Source organism: Pyxicephalus adspersus, chromosome 1, assembly GCF_032062135.1.
Source record: "Pyxicephalus adspersus chromosome 1, UCB_Pads_2.0, whole genome shotgun sequence".
Lineage (NCBI taxonomy): Eukaryota > Metazoa > Chordata > Amphibia > Anura > Pyxicephalidae > Pyxicephalus > Pyxicephalus adspersus.
The window spans coordinates 47,578,195-47,597,272 of NC_092858.1; the positions used below are offsets into that span (position 1 = coordinate 47,578,195).

General features: G+C 37.4%; 2 protein-coding genes across 3 annotated transcripts in view; both read right to left on the reverse strand.

Annotated features, from left to right (window-relative positions):
• LACC1 (laccase domain containing 1) overlaps nt 1-18,031 on the reverse strand; it is a 32,836-nt gene extending 14,805 nt beyond the window's left edge. Inside the window, exons 1-2 of one of the 2 annotated variants that reach the window (XM_072410155.1) lie at nt 17,701-18,031; nt 4,186-4,335 (exon numbers count right to left, since the gene is read on the reverse strand). The gene's annotated coding sequence lies outside the window, so the exon portion shown is untranslated. Of the gene's footprint in view, nt 1-453; nt 2,063-4,185; nt 4,336-17,700 lie in introns of those variants that run through there. The other variant, XM_072410163.1, reaches the window with a different exon arrangement.
• CCDC122 (coiled-coil domain containing 122) lies at nt 8,254-18,115 on the reverse strand. Its single transcript, XM_072399835.1, is given in 5 exon segments — nt 8,254-8,408; nt 13,218-13,374; nt 17,701-17,792; nt 17,795-18,023; nt 18,026-18,115. Coding segments are annotated over 5 exon segments (723 nt in total).
• Between the last annotated feature and the right edge of the window lie 963 nt (nt 18,116-19,078).

Genomic DNA, 19,078 nt, shown 5'->3' on the forward strand with positions numbered 1-19,078 from the left:
GAAAAATAGAAAAATATTTCTGCCTGGGACCTCATTGGTGAGTTTTACTTGCAAGTCTTGCCTCAATGACAGTGTTTATTAAGGACAGGAAAAGATGGTAATTCTCTCTGATGGAGACAAATACAGCAATAATAATCTAACAATGTTGTAACCCCGTATAAAAATACCAGTCTGGGTGCCCTGGTGTAAGATACTGTATGGGATCCCATCACAGCTGGAACAGGCACTATCTGCATCTTTACATAGTGTTAGACCATCTGTCTGCCATACTACCTTTTTTCCATGACAGTATTCTGTCTGTAATATTTAATATATATTTAAATATATGTATAACCAAAAATAAAGTTATAATAAATTGCAGTTTATCAGTCTTTAAATGGCTGCATCAGATTTATTTTCAGACTTCTTTACTTTTTTCCTCGGTACCTAAGCAATTAACGCACTTATAGTTACCTTCGTAACTGCTCTCAGTCCTACGGTCCTGGCAGGCATGTAGGCAGCCATTGCTGTCACAGAAATCAGATGTCCACCGTTGTTCATCTTCATTACAATGTAGATTGGTAGAATTAGTAGTTTGCAAAAGAAAGGATTGGTTCTGATATCTTTTTAGCTCATAGGAAGTGATTTTAAATTAGTTCACATTAAATAAATTGTATAAGCTGTAAAGCTGTGTCTGTCATAGAGGAAAAAAAGTACAACATATACAAGATATCTATCCCCAGTGTACTATATTCCTTTTCTGTCTCCTCTCTATGCAATCATCTATCTATGAAAAGGTCTTTTTTTGTATCCTCTCAATGCAAACTATGATTTTCTGCTCTTCTGTATCATCCATCCATGTGTACACCAACTTTATTTATTCTTGTAATGGCCAATGATTAGATTATGCTCAGTTTTCCCTGTTTAGGGTCACATGTCACTGTGTTACTGTTCCACCACTTCCCCTGCTGTTGATCAACTCAATAGGCTGTCTTTTTACTCCACCCCATTTATTATCATTTACTTTCTACATCTTTATTATTTCCTACTGACTAACTGATATCTCCATAAAAAGTAAATGGTAACTGTCTGTGTATATTACTGTTTTACTGTATTTTCAAATTTTTTTTTTGTATTAACTTGATACACATAAATCTTTTATATATAGTAATTGCATGCATTAGGCTAGGCTCAGATTGGTGATGAGATCGATTTACTGTTCCAAAATATTCCTTCCTAATATTTTCACATGTTAAAGGACATATCAGACATTTTATTTGGCACACTGAATGATTAGAAACCCTGCTCTGGTTTTATTGCAAGTTGACAAACGAATACGAACGTGAAAAAATATATATACATATTTTTTTAAATACTATTTTTAATGCTGCAACTGTGCGCAACAATTGCAGTATTAAACCAATACACCCTGAAATTCTCAACCAACAGTCACATCCGCAGCCTGAAAGCTTTTCATTCCGAATGACACCACCAGCCATGTGATTTTTGTGTCATAGCAATGACATAGCAATCACTTTATCAGAAATCAGTCTAAATACTCTGATTGGTTTCTAGTTTTAAGTGGGGACCAGAGCTGTCAGTGTCAGTTTGGTATGACAGCTAGCAGCCATGATGCATCAGTGTGTGTCAAAGTGTGAATATTTTCATTGAGGATTAATGTTTCCTCAGCACAGTGAAATGTTAATCTGCAGATTGTACAAGAAAAGTATTTAATTAGTTACCTTCAAGATTAGTAACCTAATTGAAACTGAAAACCTAACTGAGCACAATGATTTTCATGTATCTTTCCTGTTATTCAGGCCAATATATTGGAATATTTCAGAATGTTAACACAGCAAACTGTGTGAAAATTCACTTTAGTTGCCCAGTCATACTTAGAGGAAATAAACATGTTTTTCCTACATGATTGAATATTTGCAGTACATATTCCCAGCATTTATTATGTTACCATTCTAATATGTGTATAGAGTGCCTGGGTCTGTGTTCCAAACATCCTACCCACAGCAAAATGAACAGGAGTATGGGTAATTCCTCAGGAGGCACAAAAAAATCTATGCCCTGGTTCTGAATCAGCTGCAAATGTCTTTGATTTATTTTATTTATTATTATGAATAAGCAGAAGTAATGAAACACTCAACACCTCTATGTTATAAAATCTGGTATTATATGATGTAACGTTTGTGGTTTTGCTACATAAAGCAACATAAACACAAGTATCAATGCAAAATGCAAATGCAAGTTGTTTTAATAGTATTAAAATGAAACAAAAATAAAAAATTGCAATCAGTCTCTTTTTGCAGAGGGACAAGCTGTGTCTCTCATGCAAATAAACAGACTTACCTACCTGTTCACAATCAGCTTCATAACAATCCAGGCATACCTGGCTCCCTGGAATGATTATGTGGTCATGCCCTGTATTTACTTCATTATAGCCCGGCCAATCAAGATGGCTGAAGATCGGAACCCAGAAGTGGAGCAGATGAATAATAACTTCTGCTAACTGGTGACATTAGGGTGATATTTTTTATTGCAACCACAGTAACATAATCATACTTTGTGTACATTTTTTCACTTGATGCATGTGACTTTATAAACTATATCTGACTTATACACTTACAGAACCTGTGATGACACATGGAGCTTATAAAATATTCTATCTCCTTCTGAAATGCCTGACAGTTATATTGATTACTGAGTCATTGGGATTGATTTACTAAAGGAATATGAGCTGTTTACTTATGAAAAGTCAATTGCCCTCTTGTAAGGGATATTTACCTAGTCTAGTGAATGAGGTCAAAATTCAGTTTACAAAAAATACTTAACCAGATGTTCTAAAGAAACAGATTACTTACTTGCACCTGATTGACCGATTTAGGTCGGCTAATTAATTGGAAGGGGCCCTTTCACACCCCAATGGAAAACAGCACATTTGGCAGCTCCCAATCACACAGATAATTTGGCATGAGGTTGTAGCTGCAGTGCGAATCTTCAAAAACCAACTGTCCAGCCAAAGATGACTAGTTGTATTTGGGAACTGCTCCACAATCTGCTGCAAGCAAAAAATGGTTCTCAACTTCACTTGAATGTGAGTGTTAGGAAGCACAGCTGAGCCTGCGGCAAAACAATGTAGCTCACCACAGGTCAGAAATGGGCTTAAAGCGGGACTAAAAAAAAATCCCACTTACTTTTAATCCCACAGACCCCCAAATGACGCTGGACCTTTTCTCAATCCAGTCCTGTGCCGTCCTGGAGTTCTTCTTCGTCCTGGTGCGCAAGAAGGGCCTGAGGCTGCCATCTTCTGCCTTCTTCCTCAGTCTTCTTGCTACGTCACCCGATGTCACACCTGCACTGTGCGTGTGAGAGGTTGGGTGACGTAACCCGCTGTAAAGGGGAAAAAAAGAGAACCAATCTCACTGCGTTTGCGTGGGATCGGCATCTCTTTCCCCTTAGTGAAGATAATGCCCCTTCTACACATGCCCGAGATCGAAGGAGCAGCCAAGAGCCTCTTGGGATGCATGACGTGGTATCCTGGGAGGCTCCGTGCTCCCCCCTTTTTTTTTTTGAAAGGGTGTTGAAAAATCAAATTTTGTAAAAAAGTGTTGTCTACCTTTTTAGGTAAAGTAAAAATTTTTAGTTTAGGTCCGCTTTAATTGAACTGTCTATATTCTTTAGTAAACCAATCCCTTTGACTCAGAACAAGTGGTCTCTCAGGTTTTCTGACGTTCTCTAACTTTGGAGATTTGCACAGATTCCCACAGAACTCAGATATAATCCCGACTTATTGTTCCAGCAATGGAACACTGGAACACTCAATGGAAGGAAAGGTGAATGTTATGTTTACTCCATACATAATATAGTCAGGTAGATCAGGGCAGGTAGGAAGCACAGGAAAAGTAAACAATGACTGCAGGGCAGCAAAATACGGCTTATTTTAGGCACTAACATGTTTAAAAACAATAGAATTTATGTAAAGGAAATAATTCATGTAAACGAAAATGACTAATGCAATCATTTTAAAGAGAATAAGAAAATTTAGAATAATCATTGCACAAGATCTCCATATCTACCAAGCACAGTTTGCTTGTGCTATTGCACACAATTCTGTTATTAAACCTCAGCAGAATTATGAAAGATTTTAAAGCTTGTGCAACAAGTAAGCACATGAATGGGAATAGATTTACTTACAGTTGTTTTACATGCAGATCTTCAGCTTGTCAGTGTGACCTCCCAGCAAATGCAGATTTACTTCCTTTAAATACAAATGATTTACATGACACTCAGCATACGTAACATGAAGTCCAACCCTTCGCTTTCCCACCATTGGCTGATTGAGGTCTGTAAAGAAAAGTGAAGAAATGTTACGTTACACTTTCCCAGGGTGTTCTGAAAGCTTTCTGAGGCTTTCCTACATTTCTTACATACCTTTCGTCAAAAAGCAAATAGTAAAATTATGTTATATGTTGTAAGAGTCTGCATGGAAAATCCAAATTGTATGTAAATGACATTTGGGAATTACTGGTCAGAGTATAAAATGAGGAGGAAGTTGTGCAGAAAAAAATAAGGAAATAGTGTTCAAAAAATAAAAATAAAATATGTATATGTTTAATTATTAATATTATTGAGCAGGCTTTATATAGCACCAACATATTACGCAGCGCTGTACATTAAATAGGGGTTGCAAATGACAGACAGTGACACATAAGGAGGGGAGGACCCTGACCTGAAGAGCTTACAATCTAGGAGGTGGGGGAAGTAACACACAATAGGTGGGGAGATATTCTGTTTGGGTAAAAAGGATTTAGATAAAGAACATTCAGCAATGTGCGGTCATACACAGCTGTTTTTTTATAGGATTTCATGACAATTTACAACAAATTATGTTTATCAAAATGTATATATAGGTTTCAATACTGGCAAGCTACAAATGGGACATAAAATGCATTTATTATTGCAGCTCTGTAGTTAATCATAGACCTGCAAATAAATAATGAATACCTGAATTTGAGCTGTCACTCCCTACAGCAGTGCTGGAGTGTAGGAGGGGAAACACAAGCAGTGAAATCTGTTCATGTGCTGACAAGAAGCATGCTGATAGTAACTGAAAATTGAACTGATTGCTGTGATGCTTCTTCCTACACTGTCCAGTCACAGGCTAGGCAGGACAGGGCAGCCTCGGCATAGCAGAAGTCGGGTAAATTATGCTGGCCAGTGGCTAGCAGACTAAGGTCATCTGGTGGCAGCTGAAAGTACTGCAGGGGAAATCTCTGGATTGAAGGTAAATATTTCAGCAAAAGCTGGTTTGTTATTTTAGTCTTATTTATAGGCTATATATTTTACATTGTTACTTTTGGCTGGAGATCTGGTTTAAATATTATACTAGTGAAATGGCATGCATTGTAATCCAGAGTTTATTACACAAAGTGAGAATTATGGGGATATCGACCACCTTGTTTTCTTAGATGCTTTTAAATGAGATCCACCAGCTTTAAGTAACTTTAAACTGCAAAAAGCAATCCCACCCACTTTACATCAAACCTTTTACCTGCTATTTTGTTGTATTTTGCTTGTTTTTACCTCATTTTTATACTGTTCTCATGTCCAGGAAAGAAACAACAGAATTATGTATAACCGTAATCTTATATGATATGAGTATATCAGCTTCATCTATGACTTCTTAATTATTGTGTGATATACTGCTTTCATTACATTAATGATAACCAACAAGCTGTTTACTATTTAAAAGGAAAACCTCTATAAAATTTGGTTGTACACAGCAGCAGTCCTAGATGTACTGTTAACCAAGAGGCATGGAATGATTTCCCAATACACCAAAATGAGAAAAAAACCTTCTTATTTTTTGAATATCTGATAGAATTACACATGTGAATACCTTATGTTTTTTGAGGGCTTTACTGGTAAAGCATCTACATAAATTTCCTAGGCACATGTATTTTAGGACAATTAAATTAAAAGATCACTATACATTTCAGAAATGAGAGTGGGCCTACAGAAGCAGATATCTCCCAGAGAATGGCTGTCCTTACTACACCAGCTTTGGTGGCCTCCAATCCGGTTGCTATATGAAAGGTTTACATGTGAAACATAAACTTTTAAATAATTTGGTGTGTTGCAGGATGTTATTGGTCGCTCACTTTAGAAAAAGTAAATTCATGGTGTTATTTTCAGAAGTCAAATTTATTAAACAGAAAACTACCGGTAATCTGAATTCTTCATGTAACTTCTAGTCTCTACATTCCAATTGTTACTTACCATTAATTTTAAACCTTTTTTTATGTTAAAAACGCAACTAACTCAAAAACAAAAAAATGTTACTTACCTTACCCTGCAGATCCCTTGATGGTGCTGGTCCTCCTTGAGATCCGGTCCTGCGTCGCCCTGGGATGCCCCTTCGTATCAGCACAGAGGAAGAGCCGACTGTCGCCATTTTCTGTCTTCTCTTCAGGTCTTCTTGCTACCTTACCTGATCTGGCACTGCGCAGGTGCAAGGTCGGGTGATGTAGCTGCTGTGAAGAGGAAAAAAAAAGAGATCTTACTGCAAAGAGCATGCGATGCGCATGTCGCAGCAATCAAGACTTAAATGGGATGGAGCTCCACCCTTTTTTTTTTTTTAAGGGTATTCCACCCTTCTATGTAAAGTAAAAATGTTGAGTTTAGGTACGCTTTACCTAGAAACAAACAAAGGTGATAAATTAGTAAAAGAACACTAATTGATTTGCAGGAAATTCTGATTTCAGTTACTAGGTGGCAAAACTATTTTTAATATCCTAGGGTATGTAGAGGGAAAAAATTAAATTAGACCAGTTGTTTATTACAAAAGTGTGAGGTCCTTTCTGCAATAAAACATACGTGCCTGTTCGCAATTGGGAATTAATATCAGTTACATCATTAAGACTTGGACAATCAAGATGGCCAAGGATCCCAAACCTGAAAAAGAACTAGGTCAAGATGGTGGTCATCCACATCAGAGTGAGGACAGGTGAGTTTATTTAAAAAGTTGCAAAAAGGCAGGTAAGTTTATTTTCTTATTTTATTGCACAAAGAACATCTACTACATCTTCTACAACAAATGTATACTTTACTTTTTATTCCACTTTTAAATAAACACTGCAATGCAATAAGCATGTCTCCTATGTCATGTCTGCCTCCAGATGCCGAGTATAGAAAACTTTGCCTGGTGTCAGAAGTGACTGTACAATATAAATCACACTTAACTCATAAAACGTGGAGGTTGCTACTAAGCAACCACCCAACATGAAATGGGAAAGTGTACATTGTGCAGAGACACAGAATAGGTTTATACAATATTCTGATGTCATTATATCTTTTTTTCTGTAAAGAAGAGGAAGAAAAAAGTGTTCCCAATTATGGTTTGAAGGGAAAGACAGAGACATTTACAACACACAGAAAAAGAAAAAAAACTAAGAAAATCTAAAGACAATGAAACCCCAACTGAACCCTCATTTTTCAAGATACCAGTTTTACAACAGAGTGTGAACCTACTAAAAAGTTTGTGACGGACATGAAAGATCTCTTAGAAAACTGCATTTGGACTATCCCCCAAAATACAAGTGTAATGCGCCTGGGCACACAAATCACAACCAACTCCGGGGTACACTTTCAACAAACATTGTTCCGTAATCCAGGTACAGGCCGAGGTCAAACACAAAAGATCAATCCGATAAGTGAGGTACAAAAGGATGAGGCAGAAGGCGTAGTCAGGGACAATCCAAAGTCAGGGCAGGCAGAGTTCATGCAAAGTCAATGATCAGACTGGGTCGCTGCTGGTAATAAGTCTGAGCTGATGACAAGACACAGGAAAAGACAACAGAGGTCAAAATGGTAATCCAACACAAGCAAAGCACCCAAGCACACTGTAACACAGAGACTATACCGGGCAAGGGTGCTAATGAAAGGGTCTCATTAAATGGCCAGAGTGCCCAATCCCATTGCGCCACCTGGCGCTATTGGATTTGAAGAAACATACTGAATAATGAATTCCTTGCGGCTGATTTGGCCGCAGGAAATTCAAACTACACATGCCCCGCCCAGCGGCGAGGCAGCCGGCTGTTTCGCCCCCTGGGGGTACAAGAGGCATGCATAGTAGCGCACACGCCTCTTACAGCAGGACCTCTGGGCCGTGCTGTACTGTGCTCGCCCACAGGAATGCTGGGGGCATGTGCAGCACTGTGCACTTTTGCAGGGATGCTGGGAATGTCATTCGGCCAGGATGGATTACTCCGCCAGAGAGAGGAGACACGCTGCGAGCAGAGCGGCGGCAGCCCCAACCACACTGCCTGCTGCAGCGGTCTCCTCTACGCTGCCCGCGATCCCTGGGGGCGCCGCCGCCGCGGGTGAGGACGACACAGGGTCGCTGGCGGGACAAGTACCTTACAACAAGTCAGGATAACGATATTAAACAAATAAATCAATTGATTTTTAGGGACCCATGAATCTAGGCACAAAATAACTGAATAACTGAATGTAATATTAATAATAAATTAGCTTATTGTGTTTGTTACCAGCTGTCCTATCCAACATACAGAACTGCAAAAAACATGTGAGTATAACTATTTTAAAAGATGGCAACAAAAAGCTAAAAACTAATAAATTGTGTATATAGCCCAAACAGTTTTATTTAACATTGGATAGACTAGGGACGGTCAAAATCCCTGTGCTGTTTGAGTCCTGATGGGGAAATGTTCCATTTCTTTTTGCCACAACAGTAAGTGGGAGGAAATTTCCCCAAAATTTCCCCATCTCAGACATTTTTTAGCAAAAAGGTTGATTTTCTTTTTGTTTCAATCCGTTTTATTAGATTTTCAGAGAAAAAAATAACAGGTAACATAACAAAGAATCAAATATATAACACATACATCGTATCCAACATAACATTATAGGCTTCAGATTAACAGTCATTCAATACCAAAGAGCTGTACATACCCAAAAAAAAATTTGTAGGCGCAAAAGCGCTTACTCTGCAGGGATTCCCCAGGCGGGATACGGAGCTCAGGAATCTGCGTCCTGCTCCGCCGCCATCAAGCCACGCCCCCTTGATTTTCTTTTTCTACTTAGTTCTTCTCTCATGACTATTCTAAAATTTAGGATTTAATGATAATATTTACCCACAGCAATAATGGTTAGTGGGAATGAGACAGCAAGAAAGATCTAACCCTTCCCCCTCTGCCTTTACATCCATGTTACTATATGGTACGAAAATAATTCCTGGCGTAACTCTTTAAACTTGATGGCTAAATCAGACAAAATTAGATAAAGACAAAGTACCAAATACTTCCAAACAGAAGAAACAAAGAGGCCAAACAAGCAAAAGAATAAACAAGAGGAAATTTTACATTTGCCGAAACTGTCCTGCTCAAAGGCAAATGTGTCACAATGAAATCTCTTAAATCAAAATGTGTCAATCCAAGGATGTGTAGGTATCTAAGTTAATGTAAATCACTTCCACTGATAGTGAACAAAAAGGTCAACCTGCTAAAATATGAGGGAAAACTCAGTTAGTAAAAAAGCTATTAAGCTGCAAACCACAGCCTTTATGGGTATGTTGTCTAACAAAGCATATAAACTGTAACGGTAAATGTTTGCCATTCTGCCATGGGCTCTGCCATCTTCTTTATAGAAATACCAGTTCATATTTTTGGCTTGTTTTACTTTACCGGGATATAACTGTTTTTTTTTTGTAATATTTAGTGAATTAGGATGGGCTGCAAATCTGAGTGTAGTGTGACTCTACTTGGCGTTTGCCATGGGTAACTAAATAAAACCATGAACCAGGTTAATCCTTGATGGATTATGTTCTTTTGTTAAAACTGAGCAATTTATGTATGGAAAGATAACAAGGATGTTTATAAGGAGATCCTATTGATTTGTGTGTGATCCTAAGCCTGGTGTATTTAGTTGTTATAAATTCTATGTATTATACTTCTATTGGTCTGTTTTTTTTTTGCAAAATTGATTTTGTGCTTCTTTTGAGGTTGATTACAAACAGTCTCAATGTTAAATGTGCATACAAATTGTATGATGAGAAGAAGGAGACAACCTTTGCATTGGAAAGCCGGAATATAGCCTTCGTACATATATATATAACATTATATTAGTCAGATTATTAGCCACAAGCAATCTATACAAATATCTATTAAAACATTGGGCATTCTTCCTCTGAAACAAACTGTTAAATAATAGCACATGCTGGTAGTTATTACAGTCTGTTCTAGTTATGCCATGTTTTGCAAGTTCCTATGTACATTCTTACTGGGGAATTTCCTAAATAATGTAAGAAATGTGAGTCACTTCCATAGAGCTGTGTTCCTTTACACTTTACAAGAGGCTTTCAAAAGTATGTAAAACAGTCCCAAGCATTGTGGTAATCTGAAATCAATAATAATTGCTGCACATTGCAGCTCACCAGTTCAAGTACACTTATTGTTTTTAAAGTGAATCTATCATGAGAGAAACATGGAAGTTGACAATTCAAACATCTTTCAGAAAATGCTATTTGCATGACCCTTGGTTTTAGTAATTTCTGACTCGCTGATCTAGAAGTAAGCAGACAGGGAAAGTCACAGAAAAGACCTCATCTGCATACTTGTTCTAGGTTAGGATTTTGAAACAAGCGATCCAGAAAAGTTAGAACTAGTAGCCATCATGTTCTCATGACAAAAACTTTAGGAAATATTAAAAAAAGGGGTTTTAGAAAGGGTTAAAGTATGGCACTACTAGATAGTAATTGGCTAGACCAACACTGATGTCCCTGCTGCTCTGGTAGGAGTGGATATAGAAATATCTTACATGACACCTTCCTTCCACTGCTTGCCTGAAGGCACCTGGCACCCAAATGCCAATTTCTTCTTAGTTTAGCAGAGCCAAGCATATCATATCAAAAGCATATACAAAGAAAAGGTGAATCTAGTGAGCTTCAGTTGGTTCAGATTCACCAGCCATTTTGCTGATGTTATCTAAAAAGTAGCAGGGAAAATATAAAAAATAGTAAAGCAATTAATAAAGAAAATATTATCCCTCTCTATATGAACATGCAAGTGCAAGCGCATGTAATACTGCACCTAATATGTTTTAGATTATTCAAGATTATATGGAGGATAATGGTAGTCCTACTGCTACACTGACAAACCATTGCCATTCTATTGAAGTTACCCTTCCTCACCCCAATAATTAAACAACCCCAATAATAAGGATGTTCTGTATCTAATGGAGATCAGGCCGATCAGAAGATGTTAATAATAATATTAATTATTAATAATAATAATAAAAATAATAATAATAATGATAAAGTATTCAAAAGTATTCAGAAGTAAAGAAACAGGGAGGGGAAGAGCTTTTCTTCCAGTGTAATTGTAGAAATTATAGAGTGAATTATTGTCCTTCTGTTTATGATAAATATGAATTACATAAAAAAGTCTATCTGATTTTGTGCTGTTTGCTTAACTTCAACAAGAGCAGCCATAGGGGCTTGATGACTATTTTATTAGGTAGCAAAAAAAAACATTAATTATCTTGTGCTAATATTATTAACAATAATCATAATAAAATATATACTTTTTTTATCCAGAATGTATAAGAAATGCAAGCAATTTATATCTTGAAAAGCGTTTACAAAGGAGAAAATAATTTTGGTAACCGAGCTCCACGGTATCTGTGATTTGTTCTGATCTATAGGTAGCATACAGGATATCATATACTGTACATTAAAAACATTTTGGTTAAAAGGCCATACAGTAACAGTGACATTCACCAGTAATAGGTCCTGTAGACACAGTGACATTTATCAGTAGCAAGTCCCTTAATGATCTTTCCCAGCCTCCTGGCCATCTCTGTCTGGTGCCTGCTGCTTTCATTGGGACCACGTAAAGGGTTTCAGTTCCAGGTGACAGCGAGATTCCAGCTTGAACAATTAAATCTCCCACCTGATCTCTTTCCTCCATGGAAGTAGGGGTGACATCAGGCAAAGAATGGGGCTGGTCGATAGGTGCAAGTTGGTATGGCTTTCATCATTCTTGAGTTACTAATCTAGAGCAAGCATGCAGCAAATACAACAGCCATACAACAAGAACATTCAGGAAAAGAAGCAGTGGCAGACTACATATTCACTCTATTGAATAAACTCATTATACCGAATTTAATTAGAACATACTAACATTCTTGTACTGTGTACATTTCCTTTAATCATTTCTAGTAACTTCAACCATTTCCTATTTTACTGTAGAAGTTTTACTGAAATACTAAACCAAAGAGCAAAAAGTAGAGCAAGAAAAAGAATAGGCTATTGGGAACCTAGGAACAAAAGATAGAGCCCAAAATGTTCCAGCCTTTGAAAGACATCCAAAGCTCATGTTAAAGAATTGAGATCAAGAGCATGTATTCAAGAGTACATATTCCTCCCATGGCCCAAAACACCGGAGAAATATCCTCAGGAACAGCATGGGTGATGTAACGATAATTGGGCAAGGACAGGACTTTGCTACTGACTTCATTTCAAATGTTAAAGAATCATTTCCAACGAAACAGTATTTAGGAAATTATAAATGTTTTTGTCTAGGAATTGTCTAGTGAAAGATTGTTCTAGTGATGTGACACATTCATAAAAACTAACAAAGGCTCTTTCAAAGACTAGATGATACTTTTTTACATCTGTGCACTATTCACTACCTCAAGTTCAGCTGTTCCTTGTTCAATTGGAAATGTAAAACCTATATATATATATATATATATATATATATATATATATATATATATACAATCGACATGACAATCGACAATGCCAGAATCAGAAAAATACCTCGGAAAATAACCACATTGGCAGCTCCTATACTTCTGCCCTCACCGCTTTACATTAAAGATTCAAAACATTTTATATAGGGTACTTATATTAAAGTAGTATTAATAACATTCACAAATGCTTTGTTTGCAGAAAAAGTCTATTTTCTTACAGAAATAGGAGTTCCTGACAATCGACATCTGCATGCAAGCTTTGCAATAATATTAGATATTAAAAAAGGCAACAAAAGCATTAATTCTTCACTGCTGATTACTCAGCAAGAGCAGCAAGTAAAAAATTAAAAGACATTTATACATTGTTTCTATGTAAAAGAATGGATTTAATTAATGTTTATTTGAAATCATAAACATAAATAACTGGCAGAAGCTTTTTATTAGAATATTCATACTTGCCTCCATTATCTTTCTGAGCACAGCATGTATTTCTTTTTCTTCATCATAATTTTTCTTTTTTTTTGCAGTTACTCACTCTTTTATGGCTTTGATTTCCTTACTGACATTAAATATTTCATCCTTGTGAAAGAAGCTATAAATGAATCTCATTATCTGAATCACAGTTGAAAAAAATGTCACCATTGCTTGTAGAATTATCTACACTTTTGTATTTACCATAAGGTGTGGTATTCCTAAAGTACACCACAACAAGGACCCCCACACTATACATATAACAGTAAAGTGAATGTCACCTCCTAATGCACCAATAATGGGTCGGGATTTAATGTTGTGTTTGCCTGGCATTCCTGACAGCATGTGTATTGTCAGAACAAAGGTTTGTGACACCAGTCCACTACACCAGTGGTCGCCAACCTTTTGGGGCTCGCGGATCACTAAATCTACTGACTCCTAGTCAAAGAAACTTCCCCCTGAGTGAGGTCATAATGCCAGAACCCGCCCACTCTCCCATGACAGGTCTGAGCCTACGATAGGAGGTGTCCAGAGACAACCATCCCACTGCCCTGAGCCTGCAATCAGTACGGGAGACATGGTCCACGGCTCTGGCTGGTGCACCCCTAAGGGGGTCCTTCTCCTTCTCTTAATGCTCTTGCGGCCCATCTGTCAGACGGCCGCCACCCATTGGGTTGGGGTCCCCTGCACTACACCCATTTAAACATGTTAGAAGCCCCATCATAAACATCATACACTGTTACACTTATTTTAGCTTGTTGGAGATTAATGCCATGTTTGCTTTGCAGCCATATGACATAACATAACACATTTATCAATTTTGAAGTCAATAATTACATTACTGTGGGCAAATGTTGGTTTTATTCATAGTCTTTTTTTTTACTTACTAGAATATCTGCAGGGAGATTCATCCCTAACATACATATCAGGCAGGATTCCCATTGGTCCCAGCCCTGACAGACACCAGCCAATGGGAACGTTGTCTGCTTTGTAGTTAAAACCTGTCTGGGGGAAACATTGCTAATGTATATAGTGGGCAGAATTTCCATTGATTGATGGTTGTTGGGGATAGCACTGCCCCTAATAATCACCAGCCAATAGGAATGCTGCCAGCTTTTTCATTAACAACTCCAAAGAACATGACGAGCAGTGTTCACCTGCTTGGGATTGCAGTTTATCCATCACTAGTAGGCAGTAAAAGAATAAGGAATTAGTATAAAGATTACGCTGTTGCACCTTAGAGAGGAAGAAGTCATTAGGTAAAACATCACAATTTGTTGGACTGGTCTGATAACATTTTCCTTACCTAAATCTATGAAAAAAGTCTGTAACTTTTAATGTGTTTCAAGTGGTATGTCTGTTTTCCCTGGGAGTCAGCTAGATATTGATTCTGGAGGTAGTGAGGTTAATAAATTCAAAAAGTAGCTACTATGTCTGTGAGCAAATTCTACTGACACTGGGCTGAGTGATTATCACAGATTTCTAATAAAGTGCAAATAAAGTCAGCATTTTCTATCTGCTTCTATAGGCTTGCTACATCATTTTTACTTTTTGAAACAGAGGGCTGTTGAAAAATAAGAACCTAAGATGGCGAAATAGATAAGTTGCAGGTTTGCTGGATAACCCAGATTCACCCATGATAGTCTATCTTCTTCCATCTTGAAAAGCTTTAATAAATCAGGCCCAGTGTGTCAGATTAATTGTACAAGGTGGGACTCTGCCTGTGCATTTGAGATCTCCCTTTGAAGAGCTATAATGTAGAAGCGATCTGGAGTGTTATGGAAACAGTAATGGAGAACTCGACTCCGGAAGTGCTGGAGTGTGGATTGGTGGGGTACACGGACTGTGCTATGGATCTGGAGAAACATTGGGAAGCTCAACAGGGGAGCCTGTGGGAGTGGGCTTGTCAACATGTGAAGATCTTACCGTCTTGTTGGAGCAACTAGATGGGTAGAAAAAATTTGGATATTTAGGTGCCCTGTGGGGAGTGCTCCTATACAGTGGCATAAAAAGAGGAAGAAAACTGACTCAGTAAAGAGGGATCTTACTGACCAAATGAACCTGATTTATTAAAGCTCTCCAAGGCTGGAGAAGATACACTTTAATCAGTGAAGCTGGGTGATCAAGCAAACCTGGAATGGAATTCTTTAAGGTCATTTGCTATTTGTTAGCAAATGTCTTTAATCCTGGACCAGATCCATTCCAGGTTTGCTGGATCACCCAGGTTCACAAATGAATGTTTGTCTTCTTCAGTCTCGGAGAGATTTTATAAATTTAGGCCCATTGCCTTCAATGTTATATCTGGGTGCTCAATCTGTCATTGAGCGCTCACACTGCCCCACAAGGTACAAATCTAATCAGCGGATCAGAATATTCCATATGTTGAATCTCAGAATCAAACTGAATAGTATAAAATATACCGTACAAGGTAAGCCTATATAGCTGCATTTGTCAATAGTGGAATGCACAGTATAAAAGGACTTTACACATGTCACATGCCAGTATCATTGTATTACTGGTATGACGTTCAGAGTGCAGCCAAAGTTGCATCTAGAAAGTAAAAAATAGGAAGTATCTGCTGTGTGGCGATACTTTCAGAGAAACTGGAAAGCTTCTACACAACAGCAATTTAGTATAAGATCAATAAAAAACAAACCCATTATTGTCTGTCTTCAGACATTGTTCTCTTCAGTGATTGAATTCCTTTTTTTTAATGAAAATAAATCTTAGTTTTTAGGTCCTGCCTTCCATTTGGAATTTCCAGGAATGCCAATAAGTCATGTTATAAAAATAGAATTTCAGATATTACTTGTGGTGTAAAATACATTGGGAGAAGAATTACAGTGAATGTACTGGAAGTGACAAATTATTTTCTATATCTAGGATGCAGTCAGCAATGAAACCCCAATTGTCTAGCTGCAGCGAGATAGCAGTTTTAACCTTATTAATTCTATCCAAGATGGAAAAGAAAATGGTTTTGGTGGAGTTTGACTTAAGGTAACTTCTTAAAGTGGGTTTGTCATTTTTGTACGCCTATGGAGGACAGTGTCTATGTATTTATAACTAAGAGGTTATTTTAATATAATTCATATAGAAGAGATTTGTAGGGTGATTCACATTCCGTTTTAGTATCTGTATATTTTATTGCCATGTTTTGTACTTTTCTGAATAGAATGTTCAACTGCATGTTACTTGTACTTCTGTAACTATTGCTTGATTGATGTATACCAGGGGTGTCCAACCCTTATTTTCTGGGACCAGGATCTACACACATTTTCATTATTTCTATAACAGAGAGAGGTAAATATAGCAAGTATAGTAGTACAGTAAGTATAAAATGATGTAAAAGAAAGATGTAAAAATCTTGCTCGGTATGTGGCCCTCAGGGTCTACATTTGGACACCCATCTATGTGATAATCCTATGTATTCTGCTTTCACCTTTGCATATGTAGAAAAACTTTCTAAAGCGCATTAACCTTCCATGTGTGCTAATTATTACAATGGATACTTGTAAGAATTCTGGTAAATGTTGAGTTTTAGGCGTCCAAGGTAATGTTCCCCGCTACAGTGATTTGCTGTGCATTATTAGTAGCTATTTACCTGGGACAGGGAACACTTGTATCATGGCTTTAGGTATCATGACATGGGTTTAAATTAGGTTTATTTGTAATTAGGAGTTAATTGGATTGATGGTTTGAATTATTGCCTACTTTGCTATTATTTTATTGCCTGGTTTTAAAATTTTAATGTATTTTAATATTTTAATGTAATATATGTCAGCACAGTGGCTCAGAGATTAGCACTCTGGCCTTTTAAGTGCTAGGTCACAATCTTGGCCAGGGCACTGTCTGCATGGAGTTTGCAAGTTCTCCGTGTGATTGGGTAGGTTTCCTCCGGGTACTCCGGTTTCCTCCCACATTTCAAAAACATTAAGTTAGGTTAATTGGCTTCCCTCCAAATAGACCTTAGACTTTATTAAGGACATATGACTATGGTAGGGACATTAGATTGTGAGCTCCCCTGAGGGACAGTTAGTGACATGACTATGGACTTTGTACAGTGCTGAGTAATATGTTGGCGCTATATAAATACCGTATATAATATATATTTTATATATAATATATAAGTATAATAATAACTTTATTGATTAACATTTACTTATTTACAGAAATATAATTGATTAATAAATCATTTTAATACTTTTATTAGTTTCTGATTTTGGTAATTAAGATATATTTTTTAATATAATATTAGCATGTTGCCATGGCAATGCTAACACACTAAGACTGCAATATTTAGTTTGATAGTAAAGCTACAATTGTCCTGGACATGAAAGGATCATAGACAAGCTGACCCTCTTGTAACTATCGAGAGGTAAATGTGTTCAATCTCTCACTTCATATAAAGGCATACTAAGATACATCTCAAGGAAACCATTCATTTTATTGATGAATAGGATTACTAACCTGTACTTGTTTTACAGCTGTGCTACTTGGATTATACAAATTAAGGATCAATGCTTGCTGATTCTTCAAAAGTGTAACTATTTCCTTCTTTTAATGGGCTCAGTCATAACTAGTAATTTAGTTTCTGTCACTGAAAACCCTTAGATGGTTTCTGCAGCTCTTTCTCTTTTATTTCTCAGTACAATAGGCTCAAAATGTTCTCTCTGAATTTCCAAGTCCTGTTTTAGCTTAATGACCTCAATGTAAATGGAGTGGTTTCAGGTCTCCATGATTCTGCATTGGTGCGTGATATTTTCATTTGTGTATTCTTCCATCTTTTTCACATTCTCTTTGTTTCCATTAGAAAAGATTTCAGTTCAATTTCAATCTCGTGCAGGTCTGCCTGAACAGGGATGAAAGCATTCATAAGATACATATTATTTACACTGGAAACAAAACTCCACACAGAGATAATTACCAGAGATGACTGTGAGACTAGAAAACCAGAAGAAAAAAATGCTAGAATAAAACTTTGTACCAGAATGCATTCTCATCCGAGCTGGATAAAGTACCAAGGTTCTGGAATCGGAATTACATGTTAAAGAAGAACTATGACAATTTATCAAAACGTGCTGCAGTACCTAATTATAAATATGTCTGAATTTACATTCTTCTCTTAGTGTCCCTGCAAAGGCTTACAGATATATATTATAGCAAATTCCACCTAATGCAGCTTCCTGTAATGATCTGGCAACCGTGCTCCTGAACTCGGAGAAGAGTCGCCAACCTCTTTTAGATTGTGCCAGCTTACAATAGAGTAGGAAGAACAAATGTTGCATGGATGTAGCTATCTGCATGGTCATAGTTCATCAGTCCCTGGACACACCTAGGCCTATCTACTGCTTACTGGATGGACAGCACAGCTTCTGATTCACCGGAGCCTGATTTAATAAAGTTCTCCAAGGCTGGAGAGGATACACTTTCATCAGTAAAGCTGGATGACCTGGAAAACCTGGAATGGATTGCTTCAACCAATAGTAGTTTGCTATTTGCTAGCAAATGTTTTGAACCCTGGAAAAGATCCATTCCCGGTTGTCTGGATCATCCAGGTTCAATGATGAAAGTGTATCCTCTCCAGCCTTGATCAGGACCATTGATTCAGAATGACCATGCAGAATAGAACCGAAAGGGTCCTAATTCTTGAGAAACTTTCTCAATGAATCGGATTATCGGTCGCGCATTCGTATTAGCGATCCGGAATCGTGCGCGATCGCGCTATTCAACAAGTGAAAAAAGCTCGCGCACGGAGCCGCGCTTATCCGACAGCTTTTTACTGGCGATCTTGCATTGAAAGTCACTGTTCCCCTAAAAAATCATTCTTTCTAATGGCACACATACC